Source organism: Sinocyclocheilus grahami, unplaced genomic scaffold (genome assembly GCF_001515645.1).
Source record: "Sinocyclocheilus grahami isolate Dianchi unplaced genomic scaffold, SAMN03320097.WGS_v1.1 scaffold2248.1, whole genome shotgun sequence".
NCBI lineage: Eukaryota > Metazoa > Chordata > Actinopteri > Cypriniformes > Cyprinidae > Sinocyclocheilus > Sinocyclocheilus grahami.
The window spans coordinates 44,565-70,285 of NW_015507427.1; the positions used below are offsets into that span (position 1 = coordinate 44,565).

At 38.4% G+C, this 25,721-nt stretch overlaps 1 protein-coding gene across 1 annotated transcript in view; it reads left to right on the forward strand.

Annotated features, from left to right (window-relative positions):
* The window catches only part of LOC107574482 (probable protein ariadne-2), a 33,531-nt gene extending 8,061 nt beyond the window's left edge, over positions 1-25,470 (forward strand). Inside the window, exons 3-4 of the mRNA XM_016260921.1 lie at positions 20,680-20,829; positions 24,774-25,470. Of these exons, the coding sequence (XP_016116407.1) occupies positions 20,680-20,829; positions 24,774-25,226 (603 nt within the window). The 3' untranslated portion in view covers positions 25,227-25,470. The remainder of the gene's footprint in view (positions 1-20,679; positions 20,830-24,773) is intronic.
* The last annotated feature ends 251 nt before the right edge of the window (positions 25,471-25,721 follow it).

The following is a 25,721-nucleotide window of genomic DNA, read 5'->3' on the forward strand; positions in this document are numbered from 1 at the left end:
CATGATTACTTGCTCCAAAATTGACAATCTCCTTGGAATTGTCAATAAGTGTTCTATTGTTTAAATGCTGTGAGCTACTCAAAGCTGCTAGTTGGTTCAGGCTTGGGGCCAGGATCTGATTTAGGAACATCCTGTTGTCTTAGGCCTCTGTGGAATTCGTCTCATGTTTCAACTATGTTTTGACCAAATCTTAGATTGTCTGATACCCTACACAGCTTACTACTACTTGTACCACTGTTTAAAGAAATTATCTTCCAGAAATTGGCAATAGTTTTGGGAATTCATTTTCAGTCTGTCTGCAACCCGAAAAGGTCCAACTAACTCATCATTGATAATAGCAGCTCACACCATTACCCCACCCCACCTTGCTGACATCTGCTTCAAGCTGGTGCTCTTTGTCCATTAATGAGCCAACTACAGACCCAGTCATCTGGTCCATCAAGAGTTTTTCTCATTTCATCTTTCAATAAAACCTTTAAGAAATACATGGACTGATTTTTTTTTTTTAGTCCAATTTAGATGCTTCAGCTTGTGATTTTTGATAAATGAGGGTCATGTTTTAGCTTGAAACCCTGGCATCTGGTACTTCTGGAGACTCCAGGGAGGTTGCAGAACTGAAAAATGGTGGCACTGGAGGTTAAAGAGTTCCTTATGGTTTCACGCTTAATTCTTTGCAGATCTTTTGCTGTTAATTTGTGTAATTTCTTCAAGATGTTTTTTTGCGACCATGCTCACTATTATTGATAAACTGCTTGATTGTCTGATGGTAACACTTTAAAAGTTTGGACATTTCCAAAGTACTGCATTTTTATGAAAGGCATTTTACAATTTTTGACTTCTCAACATCAGTTAAGTCTCTCTTTTTGTCCATTTTAACCAGTAGTAAAAATTTGCCTTACAATTATACACATTTGAACATAAAGGGTTCATGAACTGCCTTTTTTATTATTTTGTGCTGTTCTCTGATGTCCACTTATAATGTTATCCAGATTTTTACACCAAAAACATCATAAGTTAGAAGTAATAGGCTATTTTCTGTCCTGTTTTGACCCCCTCATCAGAACACTGTGTTTGAATAGGCGTGGATGATTGTCGACTCGGAAGAAGGTCAGCTGTGTGCCCACTGATGTAAACTTCTGCATGTATGTTTGACAGCCTACATTCTTCATAGATGGATGCTGCTGTGATTTGGGTTAAAAACGCACAAATACTCAGTACATATCAAACAATCTTTAATAACAGACAAATAAATAGTGACCACATAATAAAAACAGTTCCCTTTCAGTTGGTGACTTTCGACATCACGTCTGTGACCTATGAGTTGGGAATCTTGCCAGAGAGACCAATCTACTTCAAGTGTAAACTAAACCAGCCAATTGGCATGTGATGTTTGCATCTGACTAGAGCTGTCAAAATGACATTCACCTTTAAAAGAGCATAATTTTTCAAACAAGTGTTCTTAAATTAAATATAATTTTCTTAATGTGCATGAAAGGAAAATTAGGTAACAAAAGTGCATAAAACTGTATCGTGTAAGTGCATCATTAACCTGAGAAAACCCGCTTCAACAGACAGCGTAATGTTTGTACTACACTCTTAAAAATAAAGGTGCTTCAAAAGGTTCTTCAAGCGATGCCATAGAAGAATCATTTTTGGTTCCACAAAGAACCATTCAGTCAAAGGTTCTTTAAAGAACCATCTCTTTCTTACCTTTTTATAATCTGAAGAACCTTCTTTCGCCACAAAGAACCTTTTGTGAAACAGAAAGGTTCTTCAGATGTTAAAGGTTCTTTATGGAACCATTTAGACAAAAAGGTTCTTCTATGGCATCGTGAAGCACCTTTATTTTTAAGAGTCATGAACACTAAATGGAAAACTGCCATTCAAAAACAATCCGCTCACTACACATCTAACCTACATATTGTTCGTCAAAAACACCAGACGGTTAACTTGTTCTGCAGTGAGTGTTGAGCTTTTTTTTTGACAATGTTTCCAGCTTATGAAAACACATGCTCAGCTCTGACCAATGTGCCAGGTATGGTCAAGTATGTCTTTGCCAGCTGTGCAATATGTGGTGTGGTGGGAGGAGCAAACGACAGACAGAGTGGGTGTGGCGTCTGGCCTCGGAGAGGCTTTTATTAAACACAAAATCAACAAAGTGTCCAAAACGGGGAATAAAGTGTCCAAAACAAACGGGGGGTCTGGTGTCCTCGTCGTGCTGAGGAAGTCGTGAAGGGAAGGGCAGTGTTCAGGAAGGAGGGGTCCAGGCAAGGGGTGGAGTCCGGCGACCGCACGCTCTCCCCACTTTGGTCCGGGGCGGGAGGGGTCGGCAGCTGCTTCTAGCGGCTTCGTCCTGCTTGGCCCACGGCACTTTGTGGGGATAAATGGCCCGGCATCCTTGCCCGTCAACCGTATAACGGGTGCAGTTCTCGTCTGGACCGCTTGTCCGACAGCTCTTGTCTCCGGCGGCGCGGGATCCCTCTACGTTCCCTTCCTGGACCCACGAGGACACCAGCGTGCATGCACAGGGAAAGAGACTGGTCTCTTGAGGAGAGGCGCTTAGCATTTAACAGCGGCAGTGATGAGGCTCCATTCAGTTCAGGTGTGCCTCATCACACGCCGCCAGATCTGGCTGTTTCTGCGCCCCTCCTCTCTCACACACCCACTCCTTTCGGGAGCCTGGTGAACGGCGGCGTTTAAGGGATGGGGTGATGATGATAATTAGGGGGAGGCAGCCAACTCGGCACAGTGGACAAATACTGCACGATTTTTGCCACCAATAGGAGAGTTTCATTTGATTTCAAACTCCCCAATAATCTGCAAAATGCATTCACTCACATTTTCGGCGGTATGCTTTTTTTCCCTCAGCTCTTCTGTTTTTAGTACAAAGTTTTTGATTTCCCAGTCATCTGATTTAAAATGTGCAGTGATGTCACAGAAAATGGCGCCGTTGTGTGTGGCACGCCATCTGCTGCTTTCTTTCTCGTTTTTAAATTTTATGATTTTATATTTATCCTTTCTAATCACTGACTGTAATATGCTGCTGGTTTATGGTACCACCAATCACTGTTAAATATTCGCATGGCTATAGACTCCGCCAAGAGTGACATTGGTGCGCCTGACCGATTTCCCCTGCCTGGTCTCTCATATCTCCCTGCTCACCTGTGTTGGCATCCCGCCGGTTTTCCATGGCGTCGGAGGAAGCGCGGCAAAGCGGGGTGGAGCTGCTGTTTGGCTGAGGTCTCTTGCACGGTCTCCGTCTGTGTGTGTTGGTCCCATGCCGGCCTACGAACGCACCCTTTGGTGTCCTGCGAGCGCATCTTATCGGTGGCTTCGGCCTGTTGTTCCATGCTTTTCTTCTGTGCCGTCACGTCATCTCTCCCCCCGCATTCGTTGCCGTGGAGTGAATCTTTTCAACCTCTGACCGCTAAACCGATCTACACAGCCCGAAAAAGCCTCATCGCTATTCAAGGTGGCTTTGATCAACGCACGGTCAGTGGTGAATAAGTCATTTATATTAAACGACTTCTTCACGTCTCACGCCCTGAATATCTTATGCATTACTGAAACTTGGATTAAACCTGGTGAGTTAAGTCCGTTCACTGAACTGGTTCCACAGGACTGTCATTTTTTTAAATTCACCTTGGCTATCAGGTCGCTGTGGGGGACTAGCAGCAGTGTTTAAAAACTCTTATCTCTGCCGCTGTTTAACAACTAGCCCTCATTGCACCTTTGAAGTGCTGTTGCTTCAGCCCACAATAAATTACTCTGGTGTTTGCCTTGGTTTATCGCCCGCCCCAGCCAAACAAGGATTTTCTCAACGAGTTTGCTGAGTTTCTGGGGGATATTGTTACCAGTCATGACAGAATCTTAATCTTGGGAGATTTTAATATCCACATATGCTGTGACTCTAAGCCACTTTCTAAAGAGTTTCGAAGTCTCACTGACTCATTTGACTTTGATCAATGGGTGTCTGGCCCCACTCATATGGGTCATACTTTGGACTTAATTCTATCACATGGTTTACCTGTATTGGACATTAACATCTTAGACACAGGCATGTCGGATCATTTGCCAATCTTGTTGTCTTTACCTTTGACTGGAACTACACATAAGCAACAACCCCGTTCACGGCTGACTCGTGTCTTTTCCGATTGCTATAGTGATGATTTTACAGCTTCATATTCTGAACTACGTGCCAATCATGACATGGACTCATGTTTAAGTTATCTAGATGCTGACGAACACTTAAACTTTTTTAATTCCACCTGTTCTAATATTTTAGATGTTGTTGCTCCTTTTAAGTTGAAAAAACAAGCACAACTCTAAGCCTTGGTTAAATGACACTACTCGTTCACTCAGACAGACCTGTAGAAGGGCTGAACGTAAGTGGAATAAGGATAGATTACAAGTTTCCTATTAAATCTTACAGGGCTCCCTCTCTGCATTTCAGCGAGCTGCTAATGCTGCTAAGCGTAAATATATCTCAGAGTTAATTTTATGTAACACTACTAGGCCTAAAGCCCTATTTTCAATAATTGATTCTGCTCTCAATCCCACTATTAATCATTTTCCTGAGACATCTGATTCTCATTGTGAGAATTTTGCTAGATATTTTAATAAGATCTCACAGATTAAATCTCTATTGCCTTTGTCAGCCTATACACCACTTGATGTTCCTCTCTGCTGTTCTACATGGTCTGTCTTTGAGCCTATCACCTTGGACTCTCTTAATGAGATTGTTGCTTGTTTAAAACCCACTAGCTGCCCTCAGGATGTGATTCCTACACATTTTCTTAAGCAAGTTTTTCAAGCTATTGTCCCTGATTTGTTGTCTGTCATCAAAAAATTTATTTTTACTGGGACCGTACCTGACTGCCGTAAACATGCCTCTGTTTTGCCTCATCTTAAAAAAACAAATTTGAATCCAACACTTGAGTAATTTTCGCCCAATCTCAAATGTACCTTTCCTCTCAAAACCTTTAGAAAAAGTGGTCTTGAGCCAACTTTTGCCTTTTTTGAATAATAACAATATACACGAGAAATTTCAGTCTGGTTTTAAAGCCCGTCACAGCACCGAATCGGCCCTCTTAAGAGTCATGAATGATGTAATGCTCACCACTGATACCGGGCAGTCTGTGGCTTTGGTCTTGTTAGACCTTAGCTCTGCATTTGACCTGGTCAATCACAATATTCTCTTATCATGTCTAGAAGCATGTGTGGACTTTCGGGGTACGGTGCTCCAATGGTTTCGCTCATATTTAACCAATAGGAGTTACTCTGTCTGCCTCGGGCACCATTCTTCCTCTGATAAACATTTAAGTTCTGGTGTCCCTCAGGGCTCTATTCTTGGCCCGGTACGGTTTAATCTCTACATGCTACCTTTTGGGTTCTATTTTATCTAGATATGGTGTATCTTTTCATCTGTATGCTGACGACACACAAATGTATCTGCCTTTTAAAGCGTGACGATAAGCATGCCTTTAAGCCTATATTAGACTGCTTAGACAAACTGAAACTCTGGCTTGCTAGTAATTTCTTAAGTCTTAATGAGAGTAAGACTGAAATTATCTTGTTTGGTTCAAATAATCACAGCATTCATGATGTTGATCTCGATACTCTGTTACCTTACAGTAACACCTGTGTTCGGAATCTGGGGGTTTTGCTTGATAACAGTTTTACATTTGATAAGCAGATATGTTCTGTGGTTAGGTCTTGTTTCTCTCATCTTCGTCTTTTAGCAAAGGTTAAACCCTTTTTGTCTGGTAAGAATTTCAAAACTGTCATGCATGCATTTGTAACATCTCGACTAGACTATTGTAACTCTTTGTACATTGGTGCCTCTCAGACATGTCAGACGCCTACAGTTAGTTCAAAATGCCACAGCCCGGCTCCTCAAAGGGAAGCGTAAAAGTGATCATATCACACCGGTTCTGATTTCACTTCATTGGCTACCGGTCAAATACAGAATTGATTTCAAAGTTTTGTTATTTGTTTTTAAGTCTTTGTGGAACCAGGCACCACAGTACCTATCTGAACTACTGCATCCTCCTTCTCAGTCTAGATCACTTAGATCTAGGGACTCTGATTTACTATATGTTCCTAGAACCAGACTTAAAAATAGGGGTGATCACGCATTTGCGGTCATTGGTCCTAAGTTATGGAATAGCCTTCCAGCCTACATCAGATCCACCCAAACCTTGTCAACTTTTAAATCCGCCTTGAAAACGTACCTTTTTTCCCCTTAGCTCTGCATTTGACCTGGTCGATCACAATATTCTCTTATCACGTCTAGAAGCATGTGTGGGCTTTCGGGGTACAGTGCTCCAATGGTTTCGCTCATATTTAACCAATAGGAGTTACTCTGTCTGCCTCGGGCACCATTCTTCCTCTGATAAGCATTTAAGTTCTGGGGTCCCTCAGGGCTCTATTCTTGGCCTGGTACTGTTTAATCTCTACATGCTACCTTTGGGTTCTATTTTATCTAGATAGGGTGTATCTTTTCATCTGTATGCTGACGACGCACAAATTGATCTGCCTTTAAAGCGTGACGATAAGCATGCCTTTAAGCCTATATTAGACTGCTTAGACGAACTGAAACTCTGGCTTGCTAGTAATTTCTTAAGTCTTAATGAGAGTAAGACTGAAATTATCTTGTTTGGTTCAAATAATCACAGCATTCATGATGTTGATCTCGATACTCTGTTACCTTACAGTAACACCTGTGTTCGGAATCTGGGGGTTTTGCTTGATAACAGTCTTAAATTTGATAAGCAGATATGTGCTGTGGTTAGGTCTTGTTTCTATCATCTTCGTCTTTTAGCAAAGGTTAAGCCCTTTTTATCTGGTAAGATTTTCGAAACTGTCATGCATGCATTTGTAACATCTCGACTAGACTATTGTAACTCTTTGTACATTGGTGCCTCTCAGACATGTCAGACGCCTACAGTTAGTTCAAAATGCCACAGCCCGGCTCCTCAAAGGGAAGCGTAAAAGTGATCATATCACACCGGTTCTGATTTCACTTCATTGGCTACCGGTCAAATACAGAATTGATTTCAAAGTTTTGTTATTTGTTTTTAAGTCTTTGTGGAACCAGGCACCACAGTACCTATCTGAACTACTGCATCCTCCTTCTCAGTCTAGATCACTTAGATCTAGGGACTCTGATTTACTATATGTTCCTAGAACCAGACTTAAAAATAGGGGTGATCACGCATTTGCGGTCATTGGTCCTAAGTTATGGAATAGCCTTCCAGCCTACATCAGATCCACCTAAACCTTGTCAACTTTTAAATCCGCCTTGAAAACGTAACTTTTTTTCCGTGGCTTTCAATATCCCTTGACTCGTATTGGCATTAATATCTTTTGATTCTAGCTTTTCTCCTCTATTTTATATATGTATGTATATGTGTGTGTGTGTGTGTATGTGTATATATATATAATATATGTTAGTTTTTTTAGGCTTTTTATCCTTTTATTGTTTCTCTAGTGCTTAAATGCTTTGTGTCATTATTGTCTGTTTCTTTTAGCCTTGTAAAGCAATTTGGTCAACACCAGTTGTTTTTAAATGTGCTATAAAAATAAACTTGTATTGTATTGTATATGCGTCAGTGTGTAGAGAAGTCCATCCATCCATTGTCGAGGCCACAGATCAATTGTTTAGTGAGGCTTTCACACTCTTGGCATTGCTATAATAAAGCTTAGCAATGTGATTGCTCACTGTACCCCGAGAAGGGAAATTATACCGTGGGTTGAGTGCTCAAACAAAGATTTGAAAGCCATCGCCATCCACGATACTTATTGGGTGCATGTCTTTGTAGATGAATTCAGTAAGTTTTTTGGTGATTTCTTCCTGCTTTGCAGCAGGTAGCGGATTTGTGGTATTCGTGGTGTAAAACGAAGTTACCCTGGACTGCTTTAATGCGGGCCCCGGGCCCCTTGTCATGACACTCTTGAGAAAACTCCTTGGTATGACAAGACTGCATGTGCATTCTCAAGTTGGGTGTTGTGGAGTGCAGCGGTTTCTTACACAACTTACAAATGACATTGGTTTCTGGAGTGTCAAAGGTGAAATTATTGACAAAACCAAAGAAATGCCACACAGAACTTAAGATGTTTTGATGTAAGCAAGATTCTCTCCCACTCTGAGTCCTCACTCTCTTTTTCCGCCATTTTTCAAATTAACAACGCACCCGCACCGCACTGTACTGGATAACAAACCGCAAACAACAAACCGCGTCAGTTACGTCATCATCATGTGTCACACGCCTCTTGACACTCAAAATTCGGAATGCAGGATTTTTGCATTCGAATGTGCCTTTTTTTTTTTTTTTTTTTTGACGAATATTCGAAATTCAAATGTATTTTTGACAGCCCTACATCTGACTGCCACACCCTGTAGCGTGGGTATAAATAGGCAGCAAGAGCAATGTATAATCAGCTTTTCGCTTTGGAGCAGAGTGCCGTTTATCTGTTCTGCTCTACAAAGACCTCTACTAGTGTTTTCTTAAAGAGCCAGTTCTTTTGGGAGAAACCTCAATTTGTTTTGTGTTGGTGTGACAGCACTGCAGCAGTAGTCACAATCTTGTGTACGCAGATCAATGAGAATGTTTGCACACAGCAGGCTGCAGTAATACCTGCCAGTGTTTTGGTGGCCATTTCCCCGTGCTCTTTATCACTGATAAAATAGCGATTTTCCCTAAAAAAGCGTAACATGGGTGTGACGCTTTTTGAAGATGACGCTCCACCCATGCGTTTCTGAATCCGGTCTTTACTTGGTGCTCGCTAAAGGTCACGATCGCTTCCTCACATGTCTGGGCATAAAACATGCTGAGGTGGCATTCGTGGATGACTCATGTTTCCACTGCGGGAAGATGACCTCTCAGAGTTGCGATCGAGACTCCACCACTTCAAAAGGGTGGTGCCTCTTCCATGTGCACCCCCAGGAATTTAGTGCTTACAGACAGGAGGTCGAGCAGCTGGCTGTCTGGTGCAGTTACAACAACCTGGAGCTCAACACGCTCAAAACTGTGGAGATTATCGTGGACTTCAGGAGAAACCCCCCTGCACTCCCCGCAATCACCATCATGGACAGCACTGTGGCTGCAGTAGAGTCATTCAGATTCCTGGGCACCACCATCTCTCAGGACCTGAAGTGGTACACTCACATTAAGTCCATTGTGAAAAAGGCCCAGCAGAGGCTGTATTTCCTCCACCAGCTGAGGAAGTTCAACCTGCCACAGGAGCTGCTGAAACAGTTCTACTCTGCCGTCATTGAGTCTGTCCTGTGTTCGTCTATAACCATTTGGTTTGGTTCAGCCACCAAATCAGGAGAACACAACTGACGTGAATATTATTCACAATACTATAAATGTTCATTATCTGTAAATGTTAGGGCTGAACGATTAATTGCATTTGCGATAATATCGAGATTTGAAAAAAATCTTTTTTTTTTTTTTTTTTACACTGCAGAGGCTGCGATTACACTGTCACGTGAGAGTAAAGAGGTGTGTTCGACTTGAAGATCAATCGGTGTATGACATCAAAGTACAGCAAGAGAAAGCATAAGGAGATGTCCGCTCTCTTATAGCTCTCGCAGTGCTTTGATGACACACATCGATCACATCTAAGCAGTCTTCAAAGGAAGCATCAAGTTGGCACGGTGTTGCCAAGTCCGCGGTTTGCCTCCAAAAACGTGATATTTAGCCCCTGCAGTGTGAATCTTACCAGGGGAATCCCTCCAAAAAAACATGTATTTTACCCCCGGAATGTTAATTTATTTATTTTTTTACTGGTGGATCCCCCCCTCGAAACGTGATTGGGCTAGTTTTGAGTACCAATTGGGCAGGTTTGTTGTGTAAATCTGGCAACCCTGGCATGCTACACGCGGAGTAACAGTGTTACGGTGCATTTCATTACTGAAGACTTCGACCTTAAAGGGTTACTCCACCCCAAAATGAAAATTTTGTCATTAACCAATTACCCCCATGTCGTTCCAAACCCATAAAAGCTTAGTTCGTTAGATTCCGTTTTTTTTTTTCTGGACTCCTTTTTAATGGTTAAATTATATTTTATTAATCAAAAAGCATGTCTAATTAATTAAAATCATAAAACTTAAACAATTTAACATCAATTTATTAAAAGTTTAACAAATATTACATTTAGGGCCCTATGAAATGTTTTATATGTCCAACTTTGTTTTATCGTAACCAAATTCTGTTTTAGCATGTCTAATTTGAAAGCATAAAACAAGTTTAATTTATTCTTACAATAGCCTTATGATTTTTTTTGCTCAGAAATTCTGTGTTGTGTATTTACATTTTGTTTTAAGGCATAAAACATTCATTTAATCTATCTTTTAAGTAATGAAAATTAAACAAATTAAATTTTTTGGAAAATAAAGGTGATTTAATATTACAAATAAGGTTTTAATAATTTTAGTAGTAGTAGTAGCAGTCTGTTACGTACAACCCCCCTAAAATAATGGCAAGGGAAACACTGTAATAATAAGTGTAAATAATGTAATTGTCTTCATAGCTATATTGTAGAAGTTCTTAAGAAGACTGCAACTATTTTCATGAAACTATAACACTAATAGCCTTTTACAGGCACACTTAATTCAATAGCCTATTGAAATGTATTGGCCTATGTGGCATTAGAAATTTCAGTTAGTTTTAATTTACAGTACAGTGCAAATGAAGGCATAAATCAATTTAATTTATCTTTTAATCAAATGAGAGTTAAACTCTTTATTTTTTGGCAAACAAAGGGTTTACTATTAAAATTAAAACATGGAAGAAATAGCATATTGTGTGATTATTCTTTTAAACAAAAGTTGTAATTGTTGTAGTAGTATTATGTATATCATACTGCACCACAGTAATATATTTCTGATAATTTCTTTAAGCTAACTCGAACTTATATTTTGACGGGTTGTCATGAGGAACTTTGAAGTTTCTGTAGCCTATGTAAGTGTTTCCCATACATTGATTTATTTGTGGCGCCCGCCACAATATCAAAATTGACCGCCACAAATAGATTTTCCAAAAGGTTTTGACTGGCTTGCTTAGTTGGGGACACTTCATTTCCAGCGTTATCGTTGACATGATTGCAAAGATATTATTTAAACTGAGCTGGTTGTTGACATCACTGAATTCAATGATGGACTGTCTTTAACTGAAAAATGAGTGTTTACTATTGTCATTTTGCATTATTGACACTATTTTCCTAATTAATGCTGTTCAGTTGCTTTGTCACAATCTGTATTGTTAAAAGCGCTATATAAATAAAGGTGACTTGACTTGACTTGACTTTGTTGAATAAACATGAGCACTGCATGTTTTAAAATCGAAACCCGGTGCGGGTGTTTTTATATCACTGTATTTCATAAGGAACATGTCTTCAGAAAATGTAGGATGTCATTTTCATTTCATCTTGCATGTAATATCTGATAAAGCAGCATTTGTGAGCGGAGCTCTGCTTTGTGTACAGTGTTACCTGGTAAACCTCGATCTCTACCACTCCAACAGCGCCTCCTGCTGCCAGGGAATAAATTTGCATATACATGCTGCCATAAACGAGTGCAAGTCTGTGGGAAACATTGCAGTTTTACTCAAATGGAACTGTCAAATGCTCATGAAGTAACTTTCAGAGGGAGTCAGAGCAGTTCTGGAGATGTTGTTCATGTATTTATGTCCTCATGTAGTAAGACTGTAACAAACTCTCAAACATCAGTTTAACGAAAGCCACAATAAAAATATGGGATACAATCCATTGAGTTTTTGATACTAATATATTAAAGTGCCATAGTGTATACAAACAAGCAACCTCCACACATAAACAACCATTTCACCCCCTCCCCATAATATGTACAAATCAGTTCCTTCAAAACAGTCCAGGCAATACGTTCTACAAAAACCTGTATCACTCAGAACATGCAGGATTCATATTTAAATAGTATTTTTGTGACTTAATATTTACAGATACTAGTCCATATCGCGATTGTATTTAAGTGTACTGATCTACTTTTGATTAATTCATCAAAACTTTGACATATTCCGCGTCATACAGTAAATCCCATTTATATGACTGGATTCCGCGATTCTGTCCACATTTTCTACATCGCGGACATCATAGATAATATTGAGGTGTTTTGCAACTTCAGTGTAATGTTAGTGGATTGTGATTTATTGCAACCTAAGCAACGTCTGCTGCTGCCTTACCTTTGAGAGACAACTGATGCGTGATCACCAAAGCAGCTCCAGTTAGCAAGCGCTTTTGGAGTGAGAGTGAGTTCCTCATTGATTGGTCGGACTCGTGACTCCCAACAAATCAGATGGGCGGTGGGCGGAGATGGCTTTAGGCCACAGAGTGGTGTGTTCTGACAGGCTGAATCAGAGCCAAAAAGCGCATTTCAAAATGAAGTTATTTTATCAGCGAATCGGTTTTAAAAATGACCGATACGATACTCATAAAAATGCTTAACATCGGCGTCGATAATCGGCCAGGTCGATAATCGGTCGACCCCTACTCTACACTGTTCAAAACTCGCATTTGAGTCATCAGTGGCAAATTCTTTTAAATATGAAAACATACTTACAGTCTGGTTCAGGAAACAGTCCTCCGTTAAATGCGTTGCACACACAAATATTTGGTTTGAACTGTTCTAAAACCACTGATTTCTAGTTGTGCGCACTTTTGGAAGCCAAACAAAGTAGTTTCGCTTTCACAACGAAACACACAGTGTCTCCACAACATGGCGGCGGCAGCAACAATACTACAGCAAGAATAAAAGGTCTAAAAAGCCTTCTTGCTTTGCATGAACATTTGGGCGGTGTTATGCACATCTTCCCACACAGTGACGTACACATGTACAATATTGTGTTGGTCATACTATACAATGATTTAATGCTTGTCTTTGTTTAATAATACAGAACATAAAGAGCTTAAAAAAATTAATTGCATATTAAATCGCAATTGCAATATTGGTATACAAAAATGCAATTAGATTATTTTCCAAAATCGTTCAGCCCTAGTAAATGTTTATTCAGACTAAAACTATCTGACTTCTACTTTAGTACCATCCAAATGTGTCATCTCCGTAATCATTACGGACAATGTCAGTAAAGATTGCGGCAACTTTTACCTTCTGTAAAACGTCTGGAAGATTTACCTCAGGACAGGTAATGCTAATCCCTTGCAAATATATCAGCTGCAAAATTACTGTAGTAAACACTCATTTTTCAGTTAAAGGCAGTTCATCATTGAATTCAGTGATGTCATCCAGCTCAGTTCGTTTTAAATAGTATCTGTGCAATCAAGTCAGCAATATCGGCGGAAATTAAGTCTCCCCAACTAAGCAAGCCAGAGGCAACAGCGGCAAGGAACCAAAACTCCATCGGTGACAGAATGGAGAAAAAACCTTAGAAGAAACAAGGCTCAGTCGGGGGCCCAGTTCTCTTCTGGCCATACGAAACCAGCAGTTCAATTTCAGGCTGCAGCAAAGTCACATTGTGCAGAGGACTCAACTGGTTCCTGTGGTCTTGTCCCGGTGGCCGTCTGAGATTAGGTCTTTACTGGGGATCTGTATCTGGGGCTCATCTAGTTGTTAGCAGTAAGAAATTACTCGTCATCCAGTTTTTTATGTCGACTATGCATTCCGCTAGTTTTTCAAATTGGTATGTTACGCCGGGCCGCGAAGAAATATAGAGCTGAGTATCATCAGCATAACATAGCACTAATAGAGAGATACAACCATGATCAGATGATAGGAGCAGATCATTTGTAACTCTAATGAGAGCAGTCTCAGTACTATGGTACAGTCTAAATCCTGACTGGAAATCCTCACAGATACCATTTTTCTCTAAAAAAGGAATATAATTGTGAGGATACTACCTTTTCTAGTATCTTGGACAGAAAAGGGAGATTTGAGATTGGTCTGTAATTAACTATTTCTTTGGGGTCAAGTTGTGGTTTTTTGATGAGAGGCTTAACAGCCAGTCTGAAGGTTTTGGGGACATATCCTAATGACAATGATGAATTAATAATTGTCAGAAGAGGATCTATGACTTCTGGAAGCACCTCTTTTAGGAGCTTAAATGGAATAGGGTCTAACATACCTGTTGTTGGTTTAGATGATTTAACAAGTTTATATGGTGGGAATTAAGTAATATTTTATCACTTTAAACAACAGAGAGTGATTGTAAGAGCGATTCTACAGAAAAGTGAAGCTACACAGAACTACAATCACAAACCAGCAGCACGGCAAACAGGAAGCAGGACTGTCAACACTCTTTTAGAAATGCACATTTGACAGTGGATTGAGTTGACAGTAGTAGCAGCTTGCGTTAGAATGCAGATGTAAATTTGTTCATTATCAAAAACATCAGTAACATCTGTAAAAATTGCAGCAATCTTATTTTTATATGGTGAAATGTAATTAATCTGACTGATTGAGTTTTATTAAAATGAACCATTGGTGTTCCATAGTAGCATACATTTAGATCACGATAACCAGTTAAATATAGCACAGTTATCATTTTATGACCTCTCCCGTCTCATTCATCCACAAATAACTTAGAAGAAAAGTCCTGTACCCCAGAAAAGAGTTGCCATCACTCTCTATAAATTGTCAAGCAATATGGAGTTTCATGATGTGGCCAATTTATTTGGAGTTTGATATCACAGCATGTGACATTTTGGGAGGTGTGCAAGGCACAAAAAATAAGGCAGACATGCAAGCTATCATTGATGGCTTTGAAAGCAAGGCTGGTTTCCCAATGTGTGGGGGTGCCCTAGACGGCACACACATCCTCATTATTTTGCACCTTCAGCATTCCACACGGACTACCAAAACCCTAAAGATTGGTACAGTGTGCTGCTTCAAGGCTTTGTAGACTGTAATTACAAGTTCGATGTTGGCTGGCTGGGGAAATCCCACAATGCTTTCTTGTTTCAATGTTCTCGCCTCTCCCAAAAGTTTGACAATGGATCATTCTTTCTAAAAATAACAAGGAATATTAACTGGGTTGATATACCCGTTTTTATTGTGGCGACTCTGCATACAGTCCAAGCAAGAATGTTATGAAGCCTTTCCCTGAAAGTTCCTTCACAGTGCAGCTTCAAATGGCATGCATCAATGAGTCGGGCACACATCCGTGTGGAGCATGGATTTGAATGCCTCAAGGGCAGATGGTGGACTCCGATGAAAATTAATGACTCTAGGACAAGCAACATAAAATCAGAGTGGGGATTAGACTGTGGCATTTGGCCAGACACAGGTGTGGCACTTACTAGCAGACTGTAGTAGTGACTCGTAGGCTACAACACAAGTTACTATTGAAGAATAAAACGTCATCAACATGCACCAGTGGTAAACAAAAAGAGCATGATGAATCCCAGTTTGTCAGTTGTAGTTTTATGTTTGCTGAAAAAAGAGGAAGCTGTGAAAGAAGGGAAAAGTGTTTGAGGTATGCAATTTAAAGTTTTAGCGCCATGTCGCATTGATCAACATGCCATTTCATGTTGTGTTTTTATTGGCTGGTCAGTAGATGTAGGTCGTAGCAGCAAACACACTGTGCTATGTTCATGCTGAATTTCTGACACTGACCTTTAAATAAAACAAGCGTGAAACTATCGTGCACTATATTGAACATTTCCCAAGACCAATTCTTCGCTCATTTTTCTAGTTTTCTCTGCCTGTTCTCATGTGGCTTCTCTGACTCGCCCTCACGCTGATCTCTCCTGTAACGTGATCCTTGTGAGTAAATGAAAAACTGCACACAAGCCGTGACAGTCAGTCCTACAGAATCATACAAATTGTAGTAACATAACATTAATTATTATTATAAAAATTATAAACACAATTAAAAAAAGTTAAATCGTTTTAATGTATAAGAGTATGAACTGACACAGACGAAGCTAGCTAGCTTGTTAACTTGAGAATACGTACCCCCATACTTCTAAATTAACGCCCTCATCTGTCTTTATAGAGGGTGTGACAGATACTAACCCCAAAAATTTGATTGACATCATTCACCATAATCTGTGGAAGATCTTGCAAACAGCGAGTTTAAAAACCATGCTGACAGCGCTCATTGAAAAAGTAGATCTTCGTTTATTGCTTTGTTTATCGAGGTGATGGGCACGTTTACAGGTTTGCATGCCTCACAGGGACGATTACCATATTAATTGGTCAGAAAATGAGCTCCGATAGGAAAGAATGTACCTTTCTTTGGTTTCATAAAGATTGTATAAACAGAGAATATTTGTTTGGTGTGACACTTCAAAGTTTCTGAAGACATACAGTGGGTACGGAAAGTATTCAGACCCCCTTAAATTTTTCACTTTGTTATATTGCAGCCATTTGCTAAAATCATTTAAGTTAATTTTTTTTCCTCAATGTGTACACAGCACCCCATATTGACAGAAAAACAGAATTGTTGACCTAGGGTGCTTCTACTAAATACTGAGCAAAGGGTCAGAATATTTAGAACCATGTGATATTTCAGTTTTTATTTTTTAATAAATCTGCAAAAACGTCAACATTTCTGTGTTTTTCTGTCAATATGGGGTGCTGTGTGTACATTAATGAGGGAAAAAAAATTAACTTAAATTATTTTTTGCAAATGGCTGCAATATAACAAAGAGTGAAAAATTTAAGGGGGTCTGAATACTTTCCGTACCCACTGTATCTCTGTGTGGCAAATATTTGCTGAGTTTCAGTTCATTTTAGTTACGTGTTTCAGAAAGATATATTTGGAGACAAAAACAGCAGAAAGTGCACCCTGTTTATTTTCTTTATTTTACAAAAGCTCAAAGTTTTGTTTTTATTGTGAGTGTACACAAATAAAAGTAGACCCTTTGTAGTTTCAAATAGGGATGCATTGATCCGATATTCAGTATCGGTATCGGCTCAGATACTGGCATTTTCTGCTGGATCGAGTATCGGTCAGACGAGACCGATCCAAATCCGATATTTTGCGTTTACAATTCTGTGTTATTGTTAAGCCCCACGAAAGCCACAAAAACATTATAAAGCACCATAAGGTTTCTGTGCACTATATTTCAAGTGTTCTGAAGCTGTTCCATAGTTCAATGTGAGGTACAGATGAGTTGAGGTCTTCTCTCCGCTGTGGCTGTCATCCTCCATTCAGTATTCAAACTGTGTCGCGTTCCGTTACTAGGCAAGGCAAGTTTATTTATATAGCACATTTCATACACAATGGAAATTCAAAGTGCTTTACATAAAAGAAAAGAAAATAATAATAATAAAAAATAATCACAACAATAAAACAAGGAATTAAAAAATTATTTAAGAGGTTTAAAATGAATTTAAAACAGTTAAGTATAGAACATGATTATACATAAAATATAGTGCAATCAGTTCGGACATTGCACCGTGCTCAATCAATAAATGCACAGCTAAGCAGATGAGTTTTGAGTCTGCATTTAAATGTGACTAATGTTTTAGCACATCTGATCTCTTCTGGAAGCTGATTCCGACTGCGGGCGGCATAATAACACAGATTCCCCTTGTTTTGTGTGAACCCTTGGTATTTCTAACTGACTCAATCCTAATAATCTGAGTGGTCTGTTAGGTTTATATTCAGTGAACATATCTGCTTAATTCTTGCAATATTTTTCAGATGATAGTGTAAGGACCCACCCGCCAGCCCAAAAAGCGGAATCCAGCGGCCTGGTCGAAGGTTTAATGCGTATCCGGTCTTTTACTTGCGCTTCTGAATTTATCAGGACTTAGTTTCAATTTTGTCTAGCTCCGTGTTCAATCTGACTCCAATTTCACGTGATCATTAAATTTAGGCAATATTTCTAATCAAAAGCTGATCACAGATATCGATTGTTTATTAATTTAGATATTTGAGTATTCTGTAAATCCCATACTTTCAATTATTCGTTCATCAGGGACCCAATGCCGCTCAGAGATACGCGCCCCGGGTTTGCGGTAAACTCTCGGACGCAAACTAGCTAGTCTGATATTAGTCAGAGGGTGTAATAAGTTAACTAATACCTTAACATGAAGGGGAAAAACAACAGGTTCACAAGATACATGATATGTGGGAAATGCGTATTCTTAATGAACTTTGGGTGAAACCTTTTGGGGGGAAAAAGGGAGAGGCAGAGAGGCCAGGGGGAGAAGGGGGTCGTAAATGGGCGAGGAGAGAGGCGTTGTTTGCTCTCTTTGAAGATTTCTTCTCCAGATAAGTTTTATTGTTTTTGCACAGATATAATACACTAGGCATCAATATTTTGTGCTTTAAACATTTCTATGTGGTGTGCTTTGACTCAGTGTTGCTTCAAGCGAATCATTCAGTGCACGGGATGCGCATAAGCGCTTTATGCCGCTCTGTATTGGAGCCTTTCGTATTATAATACTTTTGTGCAATAAAATATGGCAGCTGGATGCCAGTAATTTACTGTAAAAATGTTTACAGTATTATTACTGTAATTGCATTTACAGTACAATGTCTTTACTGTGTTTTATTTACAGTATTGCTGTATTTTCATTTACAGTATCAGTATTATAGAGTTTATTTTCATTTAGTTAAACATTTTTTACCTGTAAAAAACAATCCAATTGTGGTACTGCACTGTAAACCATGACTTTTACCATCCCAGTCCACCCCCCCACCAAAAAAATCACAATAACTCATGAGCTTTAGTTCTGATAATACTATTTTTAATTGTTGAACATTTTCTTTTTAAAAGTACAAATTACAAATCTTGACCTCTCAGATGCACTACCTTAAAAAAGGGCATCACCAGAGTCCCCTGAGAACTTTGTATCATGGAAAAACATACACATACTGAAAAGCAAAAATTGGCAAGTGTACTACCAGTCAAACGTTTTTGAATGGTAAGATTTTTAATGTTTTTAAGTCTCTTCTGCTCACCAAGCCTGCAATTATTTGATCCAAAGTAGCAGTAATATTGTGATATTTTACTACTTAAAATAACTGCTTTCTATGTGAATATCTGCTAAACTGTAATTTATTCCTGTGATCAAAGCTGTATTTTCAGCATAACTCCAGTCTTCAGTGTCACATAATCCTTCAGAAATCATTGTAATATGCTGATAATTTTTAAAAAATATTATCAATATTTAAAACAGTTGAGAATTTTTTTCAGGATTCTTTGATGAATAGAAAGATCCCAAAGATCAGCATTTATCTGAAATAAAAAGGTTTTGTAACATTATATACTATACCATTCAGAAGCTTGGAGTCAGTATAATTTTTTTCTTTGGGAAGAAATTATAGAAAATACTACTTTTATTTAGCAAGGATGCTTTAAATTGATCAAAAGTGATGATAAAGACATTTAGAATGTTACAAAAAATTTATATTTCAGAAATGCTGTTCTTCTGAACTTTCTATTCATCAAAGAAACTTACAAAATTCTACTCAGTTGTTTTCAACATAATAATAACAATAATAATGATAATAATAGTGTTCTGAGCAGCAAATCAGAATATTAGAATGATTTCTGAAGGATCATGTGACTGGAGTAATGATCCTAAAAACTCAACTTTGATCACAAGAAGAAATTACATTTTAAAATATATTCAAATACAAAACAGTTATTTTAAATAGTAAAAATATTTCAAAATTGTACTGTTTTTGCTGTACTTTGGATCAAATAAATGCAGGCTTGGTGAGCAGAAGAGACTTCTTTAAGAAACATAAAAAAATCTTACTGTTCAATAACTTTTGACTGGTAGTGTAAATAAAATACAGTAAACAGTTGTTTGTGGTGGTGTTAAATTTCAGTCATTTTGAAAGTAAAAGTTAAAAAGCTCTCCGATGAGAAACAACAGTTTCAAACTCAATCCTGTTCCTTGCGTCCCCCTGCTCTGCATCTCTCTCTCTCTCTCTCGCTCTCATTCAGCTCCGCTCCAACAATTAACTGTTCCACCATTTATACACTTATTTTCACATAGCTATGAGAAACGTTAATCATGGATGCGTGTGTGGTTGTCGTACTGTATTAAAACTTTAATCAGGATAAAACTGTATATTAAAAGCTAACAGAAGCAGTAGAATTTACAAATAACAGCATATCTAAAAGTAGGCGACAAGAGCCGTGCTTGCACAGGTTCTGCACGATCCTCTTCACTAATATCCTCTGCGTCTCATACGGGTTCAAATTGATAAGCACAATAGACGACGCCATTGTTTACAATACAACCGGAGCACATGCTGCTGAGGTGAGGGGCGGGACTTTTAGACGTACACTAGAGGAGGTTTAGCCAATCACAACACACTGGGCTAGCTAACCAATCAGAGCCCATCACCTATTTATGAGGGAGGGACTTTATAAAAGCAGGAAATGATCAGTGTGTTTCTCAGAGAAGGGACAGAGCGGTGTGGAATAAAGGTAAATTATGTCAACAAACAAAAAAAGTGTATATATATATATTTTTTAAACGAAGCATCAACACATGTTAGACTGCACCCCATAAACACAATCAAGCCTAGGAAAAAGTCAACCACCCCTTTAATAATGGAATGCTTCTTTCTGCCCTGTTTTTTTTTTCTTTTTCTTTGATAATATGCATTTTTAGTATAAACTCAAATGCATTGGGTATAAGAAAATTATGTAAACTCATTTTTAAATCAACATTTGTTTATTCAGTACTGCATTTATGGTCATTTTCAGGGGAAACCGGAGCTGATATGCCCTAAATGTAAACAACAATGGTCTTACATTGAAGTTCGTAAATTAGCCAAACTTACACCTGAAGAACATCAAAACTTTGAGGAAAATCTTGCCAAGAATGCTGCTAGAAAGATGGTAGACATCAAGAATGTAAGTATTCTTCCTTCACATTTACTGAGTAGTCATGTTTTAAAGGTAGGGTAGGCATTTATTTTCATAAACACTTTTTGTCTAAATAATGTTCACCAATGCGATGTTCTACCTGCCTGTGAACATATGTATTTCTGTACCTCCATGCACCCTGCTTGTGCAGACGTCACACATCATCAGCATGTTCCATGAGGCTTTGCAGAGTTGTAGACCAGGGATGGGCAACTTTGGTAGTGACAAGGGCCAGCATTTTTTTCTCCTTTATACCAAGGGGCCAATTACTAATCCACGTCCACACACGTTTTTCACCATCTTACTCAATTTCCTTAAATTAAAGTATAACTAATGTAATTTGTTTTTTAAGATTGTATTAACTATAAAACTTGTGCAGTTATGCTAATTCAGAAGGAAAACTTTGTTGTCAGTGGACAGAAATATTACCCCAAAAAGCCAATGTAAACATCTCAGTTGCATTGTCTGTAAATTTGCAACAAACAAATGTACAGAGGTCCTTTTTATTTTCCTTTTTATTAGTGGCCTACAGAACATTCTCAAAACAACCTAAGAGGACAGTTAAAAAAAGCTTATTAAAAACAAATTGTTATTCCAAATGGTATCATAAAATAACCTGGTATCTGCAGGATTTTTAAAATCACAGTCAAAAGTATCAATTATTATATTAATTTAAACAATTATCAATTAACTATTATATTAAATAAATTACTAATCCACGTCCACACACGTTTTTCACCATTTTACTCAATTTCCTTAAATTAAAGTATAACTAATGTAATTTGTTTTTTAAGATTGTATTAACTATAAAACTTGTGCAGTTATGCTAATTCAGAAGGAAAACTTTGTTGTCAGTGGACAGAAATATTACCCCAAAAAGCCAATGTAAACATCTCAGTTGCATTGTCTGTAAATTTGCAACAAACAAATGTACAGAGGTCCTTTTTATTTTCCTTTTTATTAGTGGCCTACAGAACATTCTCAAAACAACCTAAGAGGACAGTTAAAAAAAGCTTATTAAAAACAAATTGTTATTCCAAATGGTATCATAAAATAACCTGGTATCTGCAGGATTTTTAAAATCACAGTCAAAAGTATCAATTATTATATTAATTTAAACAATTATCAATTAACTATTATATTAAATAACATATAAGTAAATCTTAGTGTCTTCATTGTTTAGATTTTTATAGTGCATTAGCTTTTTGTCGATCCACTGGTTCACATTTAAAAATATGTAGCAAAAATAGCAGATGGGAAAAAGCTAATTCGTTCTCTGCCAGTAGGTTTCACTTTCGGAACTGCAGAAATATAGTGGTTTCTCCGGTAAAAGCTCAAAAGTTTATTCAGTGAAATCGTAGCCTTTTGAAGTTTAATCGTCATATTAATCCATATAGCAATTCTTGTCTTTCCGTCCCCAAAGACCTCTTATAATTGAGACTTTTTGTTCAATTTAAGAGTTTGCATGGCCTTAAATGTAAACCGTTTAACTGAAGACGTTTTAAGGACCTGGGGGAACCCTAATAAGAACATAGTTCAGTGCAAACATTTCTGTCATGCATTTGGCAAAAAGCTTTTGTTGCCTATGAATTTTACCTTTTGAAATTTGAGGCAAATGCAACTCTGATGTCCTCGTTGTTTGTGAGCAGTGGTGTACAGATTTCCAAACAATCCAAACATATGGGTATCCCCTTGAACTTGGTAAAAATATAATCTGTTTACCATCTTGACATGAAAATACTGTTTTCATGGCTAGCTTTTCATTTATTATTTGCTAATGTTAGTGAATGTTTACATTAGAGTGCATGTCCTACTGCGCTGAAATTCATAAGGAAAGAGGCTGCAAACTAGCGAACTCTCCTGGATGGAGATAGTATTAACATCATAAACTGAAAGCAATCTTTACGTGACTTGCTTTTCAAATGTTTTGAAATTGATCATCCGAGTCTAATATGATCCAGAGGGCCGTACTAAAGACCAGTTGCCCATCCCTGTTGTAGACCATCATTGAGCATCTTGCCGTCTTTTGACGCTTTGCTGAATCTGCTTCGTCTGTGCTCAACCTGAGTGTTCATGTATTTTGGAGGAGCCATGGCTCCCTCAATGGGACTAATTATATAATCACAGCTAAAAAAAAAAAAAAAAGGCTTATATTTTACATATATTTGAGGCTAGAATAATTTTCTACATCTAAGCTTTGACTTTTTTTAGGGTGCCGCCATTTATAACTAACTTTGTCCTATTAGGGTCAATTATTTTTGCCAAATCGTCTGAAACTACATACACAATCAAATGCATTTTCACTATGTGAAAAATTGTGAAAAGGTTTTGGTGTTTCAAAAAATATTAAAAGGCTTTATTAACATTCCATTTCACCTTGTGCTAGTATATTAAATTTAGAGCTCACATGTGGAAAAAGTCAAAAACTTGACACAAATTCAGAGACAACTTGGTTGCTGGAAAAAAAGTAAAACCACGTCTTTCTTTGCGTTCACACCGCCGCCGTCGAGAGCGTCAAAGTGGCCAGAAGTCATTCATTTTCATTGTGAGCCGGTGTCGAGCTGCGGCACGGCGCAACTTGGACGTTGAGGCCGTCGAGGAGAGTTGAAATCAGGTCAACTTTATGGTAATGAGCTATGACACGGTTCGTCGGCATCTGGCGGCAACCAATCGGAACGTAGAAGTCCACCGCTTGAGAGGATTCCAGAGAACGCAGTCCTGTGAACTTTGGTTCCGACCACATTAGTGCCCAAGCAAAATGTAGGAGAGGTTGATTATTGCTGTGGCGGGTTTCCCAATAATCTATGACGAGTCCCTGTGTGCATACAGGGACATAAATATAAAAAGGAGGCGTGGACCAAGGTGTCTGAGATTGTTGGTGTTCCTGGTGAGTTGCTGATGTGCATTAACATTATAGGAATAATAATCTAATGATATAATAAATAATAGTATAATAGTCCCAGTTCACTTTTAAACCTTTAAATCAATTTCCCTGATTATACTTCAGAATCAGAATCAGAATCAGAATGAGCTTTATTGCCAGGTATGTTTACACATACGAGGAATTTGTTTTCGTGACAGAAGCTTCCACAGTGTAACAGAATGTAAAAGAATACTTAAGTAACATTTTCAATGCAGGACTTTTACTTGTATCAGAGTATTTTTACAGTGTGGTATTAGTGCTTTATACATTATGAGGTAAAGGATCTTAATACTTCATCCACAACAATATTTAATGAGGTTAACTTATAACATCACCCTCCTTGTGGTCAGTCTGCACAAGATCAACAAGTGTGTTTGCTTTGCGACCCCTTTTAAATACAAGATAAGCATTCGATCTACGTCAGAGCATCCACGAATCTTTCTACAGCGTTGTTGGCAGGGCGGCCAGAGCGATTTTTGATGCTCTCGACGGCGGCGGTGTGAACGCACGGTTAGCGTTAAAAAATAAATAAATAAACGCATTTCTTGGAATTTCAAATCAGTGATTTGAAAAAGAAGAGTCGTGTTGCTTTTCACTTGTGTACAGTGTAGCCCACACTTTCCACACAACTCAATTTTGACTTTTTTGAGCATTTGCTTATCAGTATCGTGAGGCCGTAGCCAGTGGCATCTTTCCTAACCTCTGGTTGTAGTATGGATTACATCTTCAAAACTGGCATAGAATAATGTAACAAAATGCCTGATTTCTATCCTCCTTGAGCCTCAGCTTCTTCCTTTCTTACTATGACCTTATATTTCTGATGGACTGCCGTCACTATCAAAAGTATTTTCTGGAAAAGGTGCAGCTTTTCCTTTCTCTTTTCTTTAAAACTTATTAACATCAACATAAAACACTGCCTGCCAGTAGTGAACAAAAGTGCAGATACACATGAAATATGTACGGGATTGTTCATTATTTTATATGCAAAAGCTCTTTCTGTCTCTCACAGTGTCCTGGGTGTGACTGGATCATCGAGAGATCAGACTCATCTAATCTCAGCGTGAAGTGCACCGTTTGCTCTGTAAAGAATAAAAAAACCTTTGAGTTCTGCTGGCAGTGTTTGAGAGAATGGAAAGGTCGGCGTCCTCGATCTGATCGATGTGACAATGAAGGCTGCTGCGACAGAGAGCTGGATCTGCTGAGAGATTGTGCAACTATTACTTTAAAAAATGCTGCAAATATTGAATGTCCAGCTGTTCGTGCCTGTATAACATGTGGAATGCTAATTAACCACAACTCAGAGAAATGCAAAAACATTGTGTGCTCTCGATGTAATAAAGAGTTTTGTTTTGTCTGTCTGAAGCTCACACCTGAATGTCTGAAGACTAGTAGTTACTTTATTCCCTGTTCAGGTGGTGTGGCTCCACGACAGACTTCAATTCCACTTTGGAGAGATAAATAATAGATTACAAGCATGCCAAATCACATTATTACAAGCATGCCAAATCACATCATACGCACATTACTTTTGGCATGTGGAATATTTTTTGCATGTTTAGCTTATCTGGTTCATTTAAAAGTAAGTGTATAAATGTCTTGTGTATTTTCATTGTCACGATCTGTTGTTATGCAGTGAAAGAAACCACAAGACTGAATATTAAAGTGATTTAAATACAATTGGTATATTTGCAGGCAATTTCCTTGCAGACATGAGGAGTTATGTAAATTTACATGATTTACATTTACAAGTGTTGGCAGTGACATTTTTTTTGTTTTGCAAAATGTACTGCTTCAGCATCTGTAGGCTTTTTTTTCACATTTCTATGGTATACTGAAAAAATTAAGCGTTTAATGTTTTTTATTGGCAAAAAATGCGAAGAGTCAATGTATGTCCTAAACCGTTGGTTGGGAGCCTCATCAAAGAAAATAACTTTGCACCATCCAATCCTTATACTTC